This window comes from Clinocottus analis, unplaced genomic scaffold (genome assembly GCF_023055335.1).
Source record: "Clinocottus analis isolate CAN_PGR_092001 unplaced genomic scaffold, fCliAna1.0.p SCAF_8, whole genome shotgun sequence".
NCBI classification, from domain to species: Eukaryota; Metazoa; Chordata; class Actinopteri; order Perciformes; family Cottidae; genus Clinocottus; species Clinocottus analis.
In genome coordinates, this window is record NW_027176240.1 from 16653453 (window position 1) to 16669793 (window position 16341).

Sequence of the window (16341 nt, forward strand, 5' to 3'; positions counted from 1 at the left end):
CTGGTTGAGCTGGGTGGCGCGAGGGGGAAACGAGATGAAACAGAAAAGTTTCGACACCTGGACTTAAAGCAGGTCGCGGTCGTGAAGCGAAAAAAAAAACAAAAAAAACATGGCGAAGCAGAGCAGTTTACGTGCTTCGAGTTGAACCGACGAGGAGCTGGACTGGTGAAACACGTCAGTGAGGTGAGTTTACGGAGCCTCACGGAGCTCACGCCGTGACGGGGACCGCGTCGTTTGCGCACATTGCGCCGCGTTGGATCTGGTTTTGCTGAAGTGTCTCTGATGTGCCATGTCGGTCTCACTGGGGCGAAAGCAAGTTCGTAAATTCATTCTGAATGGGTCTTTTTTTTTTTTTAACACTTGAGGTGACCAACAGCCGTGTAATGGGTACAATGTGATCTCTTAACTTTTGTCATGTGTTTTGCTTTTTGTTAGTTTCATTATGTTTGTCTTGATGGCTTGACATGAACTTGCAAATGGAGACTTTGGCCGGGGCGTTTGGCCACAGGGAGGAGCCACACCCAGAACCTATCTACCCTGTGGATAGAGTCGTCCTCCCTTCATTCATCGTCTCTTCAAACAGGATTTTAGCTGAGAGGCTAGAGTTTCCCGTCTTGAATGTAATACCACAAATCTGGGCACAAGTTGAAGCCTTTTTGGTGAAACTAGCTGCAGGGCTGGGTGGCAATGTTGGAATACAAATCATGATGGTTATGAGAGCCTACCTGTCTGATTTTGGCAAATGGATGTGATATCAGTCCAAGTATGATGTAGTCAGAATGATGCCCCATCTAATGATTGATGAGCCATTAGTGTGCTTTACATCTGAGACCTCTACGTTAACATAAAATAATAAATGTATAAAATATCAATAAATAAAAACGGTATTCTGTCACATTCTATTATTCAGTTTAGAGTTATGTAGCATGACAGGATATAATCATCTCCTCAGTTAATTTATCTCAAAGATGATAAACATTGATCTAAATTGATGGGCTGCAGCTAAGGATTATTCTGTTATGCTGTTAATTATTTTGGAAAACTTTTCATCACAAGTTCCCAGAGCCCCAAGCGATGTCCTCTAAAATGTCTTGTGCATAACCAAAAAAGGCAAACAAAACAATCTTCGCAATCATGAAGCCGAAATCGGATAAATCTGGTATTTTTGCTTTGAAAAGGGTTTCTTAACATTTTAAATGATGATAAAAAGTGTTAATTTTAATTAATTGTCCCAGCACTAAGAAAGTAATCATTCAAAACTATGTAGCTGGTTAAAGGGAAAATGACTCATGCTATTCATCACTTGACTACTTTTGCCATCACCCTCTCTTTAGACTGCAGAATGGCGCATCGCTCTCAGTGTTCCTCCTCTGGGGATAACCCCCTGGACCCCAACTACCTCCCCCCTCACTATCGGGAAGAGTACCGCTTGGCTATTGATGCTCTGATTGAGGAGGACTCGGATGGATACTATCAGTTCCTTCAAAAAGCAGATGTGGTGGACTTCCTTTCCTCATCTGAAATTCAGTACATTCAGAGCTCGGTTCAGGTCCCTCAGCAGACCTACAAGCCTGAACAACAGTTCCTGGAGCCTGGAGGAGATGACTCCTCAGACACTTACTGGCCGCTTCATTCGGACCTGGACGCCCCGGGCTTGGACCTTGGCTGGCCTCAGGTGCACTCCTTCATTGGACCCACAGAGGTCACAACTCTGGTCAACCCCCCAGAGCCTGAAATGCCCAGTATTAAGGAGCAGGCGCGACGACTCATCAAGAATGCACAGCAGGTAGATCTTTCACTTCCTTGACGGAGAGAGACTTGACGTTAACCAAGGAAATACGTATCTTTCTCCTGACGGTGTCCTTTTCAATTTGGTCTTGTTTGTGGATTTTTCTCTTCAGGTGATCGCGATAGTGATGGACATGTTCACTGATGTGGACATGTTTGCTGATATTCTCAATGCTGCCATGAGGAATGTTGCCGTCTACGTCATTTTAGACAAGGAGAATGCACATCACTTTGTCAACATGGTGTCCAACTGCAGGGTCAATCTCCAGAGCATTCAAGTGAGTACATATTTTAAAAAAAACAAAAAAAAACATTTATATTCCATTACTTCTCTCCCCTTTCTTCAAATACTCCCATCACACATCATTACAATCCACCCACCCGAAGCACACAGGAAGTTTTTGGAAAGGTTTTTAAAAGGTCTGAACCTGAAATGGTACTAAATGTGCTCGTAAATAAATGAATATATTTAGAACTTTGCAGTGATCTCCTTATTTTAAAAACGAGTTAAAACAAAGTTTTGAATGCAGTAATAGTAAACCAACTAATTTACTACAACTGTTCATCTCACTTAGACTACAGAAGCTAAAAAAAAACATGCGGAGGCAACGTCATCGCATTTCTTTAAGAAATTCTTAAAGGTTAGGTCTGGTGATATTCTGTATTTTCTTATTATCAACACATCTAATTAAAAGACCCAAAACAACAATACATTGATCCTACGACACAACAAGCGCTGCCTGTGTATTTGAAGTTTGATATAGCTTATTCCTCTGTGCCATGAAGCTTGAAAAACAATTGAACACGTAATATTAAGCCCAATGTTGCGCTAGGTGTCCTTTTCTCCTTTTTTTTCAATTAACAAAGGCACTGGAGGTTACTTTGAGTCACTGCCCTGCTGCTGTAAATACTCACTCCAGCAGCTGAAAAATGTCCACAACAAATGCACTCCTGATTGATTATTATTTGCTAAAAACTACAATGCCAATCTACCAAGATTTGAGGAGTCATGGGACTAGCTGACAAAAGTATAGGATATTGCTTGACTTCTCCTTTACCAGTCTTGCTCGGTCCATATTAACCAAACTTATGAAGAAAAGCAGAAGTACAGTTAGTTGCAGTACAGCTGTTGCCAGAGGTAACTCAATAAAACAAACAATGACAACTTATCAGTACTTTTTTCCAAACATTATGTGGCTGGCTTGCACTCCAAACTGACTTGAGTAATTTGTAATCAGAACTGCATAATACTGTTATTAGTAAGCTTTTTTTAACAAACTAAAGTCATCAAAATATGTAAAAACATCTTCATCTTGCTTTGTCCAACAATGTAAATCTTACATGCCATGTATCAAGCGTCTATGACGTCTCTTGTGTGTGGTTTTTCCTTGTTAATCATTACTTTACAGGCTGTGTATTACATGTTTGTTTTTACTGTAACATTGTCCTCAAATTTGTCCATTTGAACAAATCTGTCACATTAACATCATATTGATGTTAATTAACTTAGTATGTCATTGATATACATTATATATAGATATTTTCCTATTAATAGAAATCATAACTGCATACTACTACAAAAAGGTACTTGAAATGCAGCCATGCTCTGTTTTGGCCAAGTTTTTGCTAGAGCACTGCTACCACCTCTCTTGGATTGCAATTGAAACATTGATACAACCATATGTACTACTTCCGCTTAATATACATTTTTGAGTGATTTGATGTGTCTTGCAGCTTTTACGTGTGAGAACAGTGTCTGGCATCACGTATCAATGTCGCTCAGGGAAATCCTTCAAAGGTCAGATGATGGATCGCTTCCTGTTGACAGACTGCAGGGCTGTGTTGAGTGGGAACTACAGGTGAACATATTCAAGACTGCTATAGAAAGCCCAAACATACCTCCACACACAGTTTGTACCTGTTTGCATGAATAACAGACATAAATATGCCATTAATTAAGTGTGTTTATTCACTTTTACTTCGTCATGTCGTTTTCCAGCTTCATGTGGTCTTTTGAGAAGCTCCACCGCTGCATGGCACACCTTTTCCTTGGACAGCTTGTATCTACCTTTGATGAAGAGTTTCGGATTCTGTTTGCTCAGTCCCATCCACTGATCATTGAAAATTTCACTCCAATGGAAGAGTTAAGCCTTTCAAATAAGAGGCAATATCCAGGCGATAGATCACTATATAGAGAACCAAAGAAATTTCAGTCAATGGACCCCGCTCGTCCAGATGAACGCATGGAAATGGATTGGAGAATGATGCCCCTTAAAAGGGAGTCCATGCACAGCCCTGCAGATGTGTACAATAGATTTACATCCCAGCAATCTCGCATGGATCCGTCTTTTGATCAGGGCCCCTCCAAGATGCCCATGATGGAAAACCTGGCCTTCAAACGTCACAGTTATGCCGAAGACACTCATGGTCGACGCTCTTATCCATTCTTGCAGCAGGGAATGGCAGAGCCTGACCAGGTAAGGCAGTCCCAGAGGGGGCAGCAGCCTGGACCAGGTCCAGGAATAGAAGCAGATCACAGTGGCTATAACAAGTTCTGGAACCAAGACTTTTATTCGGCAGATCAGAACTCTGAACCTGGTTTTCCACAAGAAATGGAAGAACCTGATAACTTTGACCCTGTACTTAACTATTTATCATCTACCAGAAAGGCAGACTTTGACCAGGGCTCAGATAAATTACTACCCACATCAGATTTATCGTTTGGGTCACCTCACCCTCGAAGATTCAATTTAGGCCAGCCACATCCTTGTCAAACATCTCCCAGCCCCTCAAATCCAACGGATCAGAAGCAGTTTTTCCAGGACCCAAATGTTGACCGCAAGGATCCTTTGGTGAAACGGGGGCTAAGAAACTGGAGGATTAGCTCATACCTCAGTGCATATGATAATCCAGGAAATGAAGGTTTGCCGTCGGAACCACTTGATGTACCAGATGCTTTTGAGGAGCCCTCTAACCCCATACAGCAAACGCCAGGCAAAGATTTCACAGTTCCTAAAATCCCTAATGTGAGAGAGTTTAAGGTTCCAGCAATACCCAGGGCAAGTCAAATGCCAAGTTATGCCAAAACCAATGTACGAGAACAGCCAAATAAATTACCCGATGAGTTAATTGCAGTAGCAACAAAAACCAAAACCACACCAACACCTTCGGAATCGTCATCGACAACCGAAGTGGAGAAGATAGAGGAGGCCGAGCAAAAGGAACCCAAAACTGCTGTTCTTCGAAGGGAGGAGTCGTTCCGTCGGAAATACAATGTAGTTGTACCAAGGAGCTCAAGGTTAAGATCCTCTCTGATATTCAGCTCACTGGACCAGCCGCATACTTCTCAAGACACCAAAACTGGTCTCGACCAACACGATGAGGAAAGTGACAAATCTGAGGCAGAACAGACCAAACCACCTTTTGTTTCTCAGGTTTTGGGACAAAGGAGGTCGACGGTGAGAGAACCTTTTGAATGGAGCCGTTACATGAAGTCAGACCCTTTTCATAAGTCTGCCACAGACCTATCCAGACCAGATGATGAAAACAGTAAACATGAGGATAAAGACTCACCAAAGGACGAAAAGTCCAAGGATCTTTCAGAGACACAAGAATCACTGAAACCACAAGCTGAAGAGCAAGTAAATTCATCACCATGCATGCCCCAATCCAAGTTTCCCAGAATTGTGGAACAGCCACCCAAATCTTTGCTCACCACTCCATCATTTGTAGATATGAATGATCCTGATAATAGGCTTATGTTTTTCAAAGAGTTGGCAGCAAAACGCAAAGCCAGTATGGCTGCAGAAGCTAGAAAAAGCAACGAGAAAGCTCTGATAAAACCACCAACTGAACTAAAAGAAAATACTGCTTTTAAAAACGAGGAGCCTGTACCAAAAGACATCTCTGACAAGATGGCTGACACTTCAACATCTGAGGGTTTATTAGATTCAAATGTCACTGCAGAGGATTCAGGGGAAACAGTATCCACAGAGTCAGTCAGTCAATCTTTAGATGCCAGTGATAAGACTAACAGTCTGGTTGAGACTGATCTCAATACCTCCCAAAGCTGTAAACAAGAACAAACAAGCATTCCAACTAATTCAGAGTTGAAGAACAGCCAATCAGCAGAAACTCTGCCTGTTTCTGCACAAACAGAAGCAACTCAGAGCAAAACATCGGAAGAGCCAAAGCTGTTAAATCCTGCTGTAAAAAAGAGTAACCTCAGTCATCCACCGACACCACCAAATGCTACTCCTACTAGTGTTCCTTCTCTTGCACAAGGCACTGATGAAAGTGAAAGGCCTTGCCTTGATTCAACCTCAAAGACGTATGGTTCACTCACTCCCAGTTCAGTGGATGAACCACCATCTTCTGGCTTTGCCGCATTGTATTCTAACACCCCGGATTCTGGATCAGTTCAGTTAGAAACCAGCATTTCCTCTCCTGCTGTGCTACCTGAACAGGACACTGGATCAGAATTCAGCTCTTCTAACCCATCAGGCCCAAGCTGTTCCGCTAACAACATTGTGTCAGGATCTGGTTCACAGATAAATCCAAGTCCATCACCCGCTAGCTGTGCTCTTCCTTCCTCTCCAGCAGAGACCATATCCTCTAATGTTACCCCAGAAGGTTCAAGTTCAACAATAACCTCCAGCACATTGTCTCTGAATGCAAAGCAGTCTGTCAGTCCCTCACCGCCAGAACCTTCCCAATTGACGTCATCTGAGACACTTTCAGCAACTGACTCTGCACATTTGGAATCTGATATTTCTCCTGACAATTGTACTGCTGGTTTAGAAACAAACACATGCTCGTCACAGTCCAGTAAAGAGACAGACTCTCAACAATCTTGTGACCCTACATCTTCAAAAATAGATGTTCCTGAATCAGAAAACAGCTCTGCTCCAAAAGGGGTTGGAGAGAAGTCTCAAGATCTTGGATCAGCAAAGAATGTGAAAGCTGGGAGTGCACTTCCCAGCCTTAGCCCTTCATTGCCTGAATCACGTTTAGATAATGTATCTAAGCTGGAAGCTAAATCTATATCTGCTCAAAATGAGACCATTCCTTCTACCCCCTCCCCAGCAGACACTCCGCCCAAGCTCAGTGCAGAAAAAACAAGCTCTCCTGCCCTCCCAGACTTTACTCCTCATGCTTCCCAGTCAGAAAGACAAACGACCCCTCCCTCCAAACCTAACCTGACAGGATCTGGCTCTCCCGCTCCTGTTGAAACAGTATCATGTCCTTCTCCTCGAACTAAGTCAGTTGCAACAGTTTTGTCCCCTGAGGCTGAAACAATATTGACTGCATTGAACAGCCCCTCAGATACTAAATGTCTTCCCAAGCAGATTACAACAGAGTCAACTGAAACTCCAATTCTTCCATCAACAAAACCGTTGAGCTCAACTGAGCCGACTTCAAAAGTGCCAACAGAGCCTTCTCTGCCAAGCAAAACCCCTGAAACTGGGACGTTTGAACCCCAAACTTCAGAGTTGCCTGTATCTGCTGAAAATAGTAAACTGGACAAGCAGAATGAAGTGAACAAAGAGCCCGACAGGCCTGACCGTGATGAGATCAAAACTGATGATACAGAGGCCACAAAAGTCCCAACAGAGCCCTCTCTGCCAAGCAAAACACCTGAAACTGGGACTTTTGAACCCCAAACTTCAGAGTCGCCTGTATCTGCTGAAAATAGTAAACTGGACAAGCAGAATGAAGTGAACAAAGAGCCTGACAGGCCTGACGAGATCAAAACTGATGATACAGAGGCCACAAATAAGATAAATACAACTGCTACGCAGGAGTCGGCCTGCAATGAGAAAACAAATGAACAAGAAGGTCAAAACAACTGCCCCGAACCGCCAGAGATCACATCAGATGAAGTTGTTCCTGCATCCCCCCAGTCTAAGCAGCCAAAGTCTAGTCAGTCTCGCTACCAATCATCAACAGCCAACGTGATCTCAAGCAGCAACCTCAGAGACGATACAAAGCTGCTTTTGGAGCAAATTTCTGCAAATAGCCAAAGCAGGATCGAAGCTACTAAGGAATCTCCTGTCACTGATGACGAGAAAGAAGACGAAGCTGACAAAAACGCCAAAAGGGAGAAAGAAAGGGGGTTCAGCTCACTGAACAGAGGGCCGCCTAAGACCAGCCAGGAGCGTGAGAAGCTGCTAGAAAAGATTCAGAGCATGAGGAAGGAGAGGAAGGTGTACAGCCGATTTGAGGTATGAATACATTAACACCATTGTTTTTATTACCTATTTAAATGCACTTTGTGTTTACCTTGTTGTAACTAATTTTGCGTCTCCCTTATTTTCACAGATGGCACCTTAAATGGGATCTGAAGCAAGTTGCATAGCATAGTGTGTGGAGACAGAAGCAAAGTCATTTGAATGCTGAAATGATGACCGAGACAATTTTTCACCAAAAACATTTACTAGAAATAGGATTGCTCTGCTTGTTCTGAAGCGGGGAACTCGTATCGGTTGCACTGGACTTTATAGTGCAAAACTACCGGTAATACAAATTATTTTAAGCCTGATATCTGTTTACATGTGCGATGACCAACAAAGGGCTTCTTCCCGAGGGTCCACAAGTCGCTACCGGTGTGAAAAGACTGAGGCTACACCTGAGGGATCAAATATGATATAACTGACTCTATGGGTCAAGTGCAATGTCTGTGATGAGGTCTGACCGTGCCTTTTATACAGCAATAACAGCCATTACGTTAATGTTCGCTGTTTTTAAGACAAAATGTGATGTAAAAGTGTAATAGATCATTTAAATTAGTCAGAGTGTATCAAACTGTAATATAATGTTCATATTGTTAACTTTCACAAGCATGCTAAACAATTTGTGTTAATCACACGTGTTTTGTGAAGCAAGTGAATATATAAATTCCTATGCATGCAGGACTTTTGTTGTTCTGGTGTAAATAAAATGTAACTTTAGAATTGCAGCAAATTTGATGATTTGTGAAACAAACAAACATGTTACTTTTTAAGTGTTTAAAGGCAAAACTACCTGATTGGCTTGATGCCAGAGGGATAAGTTACTCCATACTTATCTGTTTTTTCAATGGAAACTTGTGATACCTGTACACTGAATTTCTTTAAACATGTGGAAAATGGTTTCTGTGTGCCTGACTTTGCAAAAAGAAGTTCCCTATATGTTTAGACATTTTTCAAAGCAGGTGTTCGGGTGGACCAGTACGCCATGACAGTGTGACCCGGAGGCAGCATGAACAAAACCAGCAGCCTGAAGAAGCAGCTTAATGAAATACAGCCATCATTGATTGTATTACGTATACTTCTGCTTTTCCTGCCGTGACATGTCAAAGTGTCTTCTGTGAAAAAGCTCAATCTTCTAATTGATGTTTCTCAGAAGATATTACTTCTTGGAAACATCTGTTTTTTGAGTAATCTATTTGATACAGCTGCTCTTTTTTTTTGACTGATGACATGATTGAAAATCAGTTGTCCAATGTGGATAATTGAACACGTATTTCTTTTCCGCGTAATGAAAACATGACTTACTTACATGCAATTCCCAAGCCGACGCAAGGCATCCCTTAATCTGTGACGCAGTACAATGACCTTTCCTCTAGCGTCCTTGAGAAATAGTGAACGTATTGTGTGGTAATTTGATTGCTGTTAAAAGTCCGGTCAGAACTCTGTGTTTAGAGAGCAGTTCTTGCTGTATGGCTGCATATAACTTGTAATTATGGGACATGTGATTTGTGAAAAATACAAAAAACAGGTATATGTATATACATAACAAAACATAGGATACACATGTTACCTATGATATACATAATATTCATTTAATAAATCTAACATATGCTAACTTAGTGTGTATTTATCTTAATTATCAGGCTACCACGCTGCTACTCAGTCAATTTGACAGCAAACGCTTGGGGCACTTGAATCGAGCATGCACAGGCGACATGGCTATGTGAGCAAAGCTCGGATTGCAACACACAGAGAGAGAGAGACTGACTTAATATCCTGCTCTGGTAGACATTTTTCCACAATATCTTTATTTAGCAAATTATTGGTCGCTTCATTAATGCCCGGAAAGTTAAATGCAGCTCTATTTAGCTTACATGTCATAGTGTCCTGGCTCTTGGTCTTGTTCTTTGTTGCTGAGCAGGACTCAGGAGGAGCGCCCTCTGCTGGCCAGTGATTTGCTCCTTAGTCCACACCGCCTTAAAGCGACCGCTTTTGTAACAACCACCCTCAGGCCAAGAGTATCTGTTATGACCATCATGCATATCCTTGAACATTTTCATACTCGCCAGAACGCAAGATCAAAAAACTAAATTGTTATAATTGTGCCTTTCTTGGACCTCAAAGATAAATTTAGTCTAATTTTTATCTGTCAAACAACATATTTGTACCTTAAGATCCGATTCATATTACAAGGAACAACATGTCATGCTGTCCTTTTTTTTTCAATTCCACAATTTGACAAGTAAAACTGTGTGGCCCTCCACAAGGAGGTCAGGGGTCAAGGTCAGCTTTTAAACAGCCTAGCTGTTTAGAAGCAATTTAGTATGTTGCTCAATGACACTTTTCAGCATACGTTATAACTACTCAAAATCATCTCTGGGTCTCAAGTAAATGTTTCCCAAACCTTTACAAGCTGTACACCTTTTAGTCTCATCCATTCTGTAAAGATCCATTCAAGTGATCATGATTTACTTAACCTGAACTGATTAGCTTACTTAACGTGGCACGCCTTTTCTTGCAAAACACTATGCTTTCTCTGTGAATTAAATTAGCTCCAGTCACATGATACATGGCGTTGGTTATGAAAGAATGAGTCCTATGCTTCATTAGAAACAGTGGGCCTCTTGTTTTCTCTACTGGAACATGTGTTGATAAGCTTGTTCTGAATTACTCTAATCCCAAAAGAACATTCACTGCTAGACGTACCTCAATCAGAAAGGAGAACTCCAGAATAGTAATTTTGCCCATTTCCTTTATTTTCGTTGGTTTGTTTGTTGTACATTAGAATGACTTTGATCCTGAGGAGAGTTTACCACGTAGCAGCCTTCAGCTGGTATGCATTTGTTGTGAAGAGTCTCCTTGCGAAGGATGGAGAGGAGTTGCCACCAGGAATTTTTGTTTATGGAGGACCTTGGAAGTATCTTACTTTTTTGAACTTGGTGAGTACACCACCCACACTACTTAATAATACTAGTAATAGTTTGCAGTAACATATGCAGATATGAAAATGGATAATGGAAAACAATTATGTTTATTTCAGTTACTACAAATGTCATTTTTTGGACTGGCGACCCTGAATGATCTACAAGCTGTAAATAAACAAGAGAGTACTCTGAACAGATGCAAAGACTTGTACTTCTCTGTCTTTGGATTCCCTGTGGGCATGGTGAGAAGCAAATGTTTTAAAATCCGACATTAAATGAGAATATTACATTAACTCCATGCTGTATGTATTTCGTTTAGTTTGTTGTTCTACTTTTCTGGTCGATCTTTGCCTATGACAGAGAATTAGTCTACCCAGCTACTATTGACACCTTCTTTCCTCCGTGGATAAACCATGCTATGGTCTGTAAATTTACATTTTCAACAAACATATCTTTAAATCATCACAAATTGAATTATCCTAATTCTCTCATAAAGCATAATTCATAATGACTTATTCCCATCCTGTTTTTCAGCACACGTTTGTCCTTCCTATTTTACTTGGAGAAGTGCTAGTGCAGCCTCACATCTACCCACAGACTAAATATGCACTGGCCGCATTAGGAGTTGTGGGCTTGGCATACATGTTTTGGTAAGTGTTGAATCAACATGTGCAGCAGAACCATGACGAAACATTTCAATAAGGAGAGACAGGTCAGATAAAGAAAGGATACTTGTTTATAATTAACAAATTAAATATGATGAGGAAGTCCAGACACTGGTGGTGGTGAAAGATGAGTTGATGAGACAGTCACGTTTAAATAGAGACAGCCCCATGGGGATAGGCTAACGATGTCAATGTTTCATTGTGCTATTGGATAGAGGAGACCAGCTGATCTAAACAGCTGACATCATTATTGACAGCCCCAAACCAGGACAGCAAGGAAGTTGAGTGAGCATTTCTGAGAAGTGAATAGCAGGTGTATCAGGAATAAACTACGAGCACACAAGAGTACAGTCTTCCTGACTGAGCTTTATTTCATTTCTATGCATATGATTGACACACAAATATCAAAGCATTTTAAAACAATTCAATCATTCTTCATATAATATTGCTCATTTGAAACGGACCGGATGTCAAATATTATTTTATATGGAGAGATGTAACAATACTAACCAGCAGCAGCCCTAAGTAAAAAGTAAAAAGCCCAATCCGAAGAAAAGGAATTAAGAAACATTGACATAAAGAGTACTAAATGAAGATTCATGAATGAAATTAAATAAAGTTAAATTGAGATATGAACTAATAAACAGATCAGATCAATCTCTCACATAACCCAGTGTGGCTTTAAGCACACCCGTGTCTAAATACGTCTATGTTACAACAAGTCCAGACTAGTTTAGCACAGCAGCGTTCATCATTTCACAATGAAAACCGCTTAAGTCATAAAAACTTCCTTTTGATCCTTACATAGTTAAGGTTTAGATACAGTAATGTTGCCTGCAGATCCATGTGAGTCTGATAATAAATATACCTGTTTTTTTTTTTATTGTGCTCTATGTTTTTCTGTTACAATCGTACAATCTGTGCCCTCAGTGTCAGTGAGTGGAAACTATGTGCCAGTGAATAGTTTTGCACATCTTTCAGACAAGACAGTACAAGATGCTCTGGGAGTGATACTGCGTATTTGTTTCTCTCTAAACGTGTTCTGCAGGATTGTATGGGTGTACTTGTCTGTTGGGATATGGGTGTACCCCCTTCTCGGGTACTTCAGCACTGCTGGTGTCGTGGGCTTCTTCTTCTTCAACATGTCGGTGGTGATGTTGCTCTACGTGCTAGGAGACAAGCTCAACAGCCATGTTTGGCGTAAGATGCATTACATTTATCACCAGTGACGAACATAGGATCACATGTTCATGTGTGTCTCATTTTATTCTCTCTCTCTCTCTTTTGTCTCCTTTACTCCAGATAAGGACGTGCACAAAATGACAACAAAAGCAAAGTAACTTAGCATCTCTGCCACCTAAATACGCTCAAACAGTCGGCCTGATCCCTGATAGTGAGACTATGTAACTATTGAAAAAGAAAGTAACACAATCTTCCTGTTTCAGATGAAAAGTTATAATTATAAGCAACAAAAGGCCACATTGCACACATAAATACACAGAGGTTTAATCGTACAACCTCTTGTGGTCTTGTATGATTAGTATCTTAGTTGATTGCTAATTGCTAAACTCCTATTAGCAAGTTACAGTGAACTAACATTACTTGTTAGCATTCAGTTAAAATCTAGCGATCATTTTTTTCTAGTATTGTCAATTGTAGTCTCTGTAGTGGCTGTTCATCAAATGTTACAAAGTTTCACTTAAAGGGGTTAATCTCTCATGAAATTGCATTGTAGAGCTATATTGTGTAACACTTCTACTTTGATGAAAATATTAGAGTGCAGTTTTACAGCTCAATAAATGAAGAAATGGGTGATTTAACTCTGCACAAAAACTTGAATAATGGAAATTAAACAGCAAAGCACAAAGCAAATACCACTGAGCCGCCGCACAAGTAATCATGCTGTTTCTATGTTATCATTAATATTATCATAATATTAAAAAGAGGCAGATTGAATTTAATCAGAGGCTCTTTTCCATAAATTACTCAATCAGCAAGGATCCACCATCAACATTATCACATCCATATCAAGCACTATTGAGTTCCCCCCGCCCACCCTTCACGAAGGGAAATTCCTTACCAATATCATTTTACCTGAATAAGGTGCATATTTTGCCATTAATGTGTGAACATCTGCTGGCTGCAGGTATAAATGATTTGTGGTAATCCAAAATGCAATGCGGATGAGCCTTGGATTTGATGCCATCACAAATCCAGTTGTGTGCTTTTCATCCATTTCTGTCAGTGTCCTTATTTTTGCCCTGCTAAATCAGGCAGCACGCAAGTCTCTGTAGCCTTTAAGATGGTGAAGGTAGTATGGATCTGCATCCACCATGCCAAATGAAAGGATCTTGGCCAATAAATGCACATCTTCTTCAGTCAAATCCTTCTGTTGAAAAGATGAATGTGAAATATACCATCTAAACTAATACAAATGATTTCAGCATTTAGCACCGGATGGTTACTCACTTTCCTGTTGGTGGAAGATGTTTCAGGTAGTTGTAGTTTTTGAGGTTTAATTCCCTGCCAAGGAAAATAAACGATTATTGCAGAGAATCATACTGTATTTCCTTCTTCCTGACACATCGCCACTTCCTTGAGCAGCTGTGGTGTCGTTTGTTTCTATCTTTTAAATGTTGATCTATCTTATTCTTTATTTGAATGACGTTTTTTTTAAACATAAAATCACACACAAGAGAAACTCACCTCTTTGAGTCCTTTTGAAAAGCACAATATGATGAAGAGGAGGCCAGCAACGACCTAAGCATGTAAAAAAAACAAAGCAATGGTCAACATAACATACGTCACAGGCTTTATTTGACATAAACTTTGATTAGTTGACATGAAGTAATTAAGATAATATATAAAGAGGTTTTTACTTACTCCCAGCAGGTGCAACATGTTTAGTTCTCTTGATTCTGGCCTGTTTGTTCGTTGACTTGTAAGTCATGTGAGTGAAATAAGTTCCTGTTGCTCTGAGAGATTAGACCATAGTGCGTAAGTTACAAAGGAAAAACCCATGAAGAACCAGCAAGACAGGACAAACTGGATTTTTAACAACTGTTTTTAGAATTGAACGACGGTCATCACAAGACACGTGGGCTGCCACAGAAATGATTGCGTAAAACGGGCTATTGTTATAGGAGGAGTGCGTGATTGGCTTTCAGTGGTAACGCAGTCTAAGGTTTTGAATGTGTGTTACCTGCGTCAAGCAATAGAATAATAGGCCCATGACCTATTTTTAAAATGAATGCATCATTGTGAAATACTTGGATGAGAAAAAGCCCCACCTTTCACCACTGCCTAACCTACTTTGGAAGTGTATTGATCAAAAGCAACAATGTATAATGTATTTTCTTTACTCTGTATCCTGCTGTTTTACCAAAAATCTGGGGGGTTTCGAGCTAATTTATTCATCAAATACTGCAATCAAATAATCCTGATAACCCCTTTGTGTGGCGGTTGTCCACAAAGATTTTTTACACCAAGTCCTATAAGGAACATACATGTACAAGTACATATACTCATGTATGTAAAGTTGTTAATAAATATCTGTACTTTAAAGTACTTTTATTTCATTTCACTTTTGTACAATCATACTTATTTGCTTCAGTACATTTGTCTGAGTCCTGTAGTTTGTAAATTAGACTATAAAGTAAAATACATTCTTAGGAACCACCGAACAGTACCGAAGATATTTCAATTTAGCTCCCCTGGACTTGCTTCAACATGAACCTTAAGTGCAGTTTTGATGATATTTCTGCATATTTTCTATAATAGGATTATCAAGAATTGTACTTGTATTGGAATTGTTTTAATTAATTGTTGTATTGCTATACTATTAGTTAGTTTTATTTTTATTGTTTTTCTGTGGGACCACCAAAACTAATGAATTGTGCTTAAGACTAAATGATTTCTTTGTTCACAAAAACACGTGCACTGATGTAAAAAAGTCCAGCAGAGGAAGACAAATGAGGTCCAGATATATTCCTGATCCTAATAGACTCATGAGCATATGAAGTGAGCAAAGTTTGAACAGAATAAAAATAATTGGAATATTGTATACAGTACTACAATATATGTTTTTGATAAGTGTGATCTCATCTTTATTGAAATACAGATTGTTTTACTTTACTATTTTTCAGTTCTTTTATATAACACTCTTGGAATATATGTGTATGTTGCCTGTAGAATATTATTTTGTATAGAATGCTTTTATGGGCATTTATATCTTGTGTCTTTTAAAGACAGTTGATATGAAAATGAGCAGTAGAGTCTACACGTTCATTCACGTACGTGTGCAAGCGGCAAGAATACGCATGCGCAAGTGTGCCCTATCTCAAACACTGTGGATGAATCGTGACATTTCTTCCCCTTTAGAAAGTAAAGCGTATACTTCCGGTTACATGGGTTTGCCTTCAAATTAAAAGACAACACATTTACTGGAACACGCCTGTGCAGCTGTTACTTCAACAGGAGTTTACTTCTGAAAGAAGACACGAACATTCACAGTCGAGTGCAGATATGTTTGTGGGTTTATTTTCCAGCAGGGTAGAGCAGTTGTACAGGGACTGAAGACATTGGACAGGAATTACCACAACTCGCTCGCTGTCCTTTGACATCCAAGGTTGAAAGTGTGCTCATCGGTGTTTTTATCAGTCGAACCAGCTATCTTGCAAAACCCTGGACGACAACAATACTGTCCGATCTGGCGGGTTTGGTAATATGTGGTCT

At 40.2% G+C, this 16341-nt stretch overlaps 2 protein-coding genes across 2 annotated transcripts; both read left to right on the plus strand.

The window, feature by feature from the left end:
- On the plus strand, positions 1-9633 carry fam83ha (family with sequence similarity 83 member Ha). The gene is made up of 6 exons (XM_068568538.1): positions 1-183; positions 1335-1786; positions 1902-2066; positions 3523-3647; positions 3788-8012; positions 8110-9633. The coding sequence occupies exons 2-6, from the start codon at positions 1343-1345 to the stop codon at positions 8119-8121; spliced, it is 4971 nt and encodes a 1656-aa protein (XP_068424639.1). The 5' UTR covers positions 1-183; positions 1335-1342; the 3' UTR covers positions 8122-9633.
- A 1171-nt stretch (positions 9634-10804) lies between these two features.
- On the plus strand, positions 10805-12947 carry LOC137780065 (androgen-dependent TFPI-regulating protein). The gene is made up of 6 exons (XM_068568396.1): positions 10805-10957; positions 11059-11184; positions 11262-11363; positions 11477-11592; positions 12656-12807; positions 12910-12947. Exons 1-6 carry the CDS (start codon positions 10805-10807, stop codon positions 12945-12947), a joined length of 687 nt encoding a protein of 228 aa, XP_068424497.1.
- Positions 12948-16341: the final 3394 nt, after the last annotated feature.

Bases quoted from the DNA above. Each gene is read 5' to 3' on its own strand.
- fam83ha (XM_068568538.1), top strand. From the start codon at position 1,343: ATGGCGCATCGCTCTCAGTGTTCCTCCTCTGGGGATAACCCCCTGGAC. The intron at 2,067-3,522 runs GTGAGTACATAT...TGTGTCTTGCAG, and splicing joins TCAATCTCCAGAGCATTCAA to CTTTTACGTGTGAGAACAGT. The intron at 3,648-3,787 runs GTGAACATATTC...GTCGTTTTCCAG, and splicing joins GTGTTGAGTGGGAACTACAG to CTTCATGTGGTCTTTTGAGA.
- LOC137780065 (XM_068568396.1), top strand. From the start codon at position 10,805: ATGACTTTGATCCTGAGGAGAGTTTACCACGTAGCAGCCTTCAGCTGG. The intron at 11,185-11,261 runs GTGAGAAGCAAA...TATTTCGTTTAG, and splicing joins TTGGATTCCCTGTGGGCATG to TTTGTTGTTCTACTTTTCTG. The intron at 11,364-11,476 runs GTCTGTAAATTT...CCTGTTTTTCAG, and splicing joins CGTGGATAAACCATGCTATG to CACACGTTTGTCCTTCCTAT.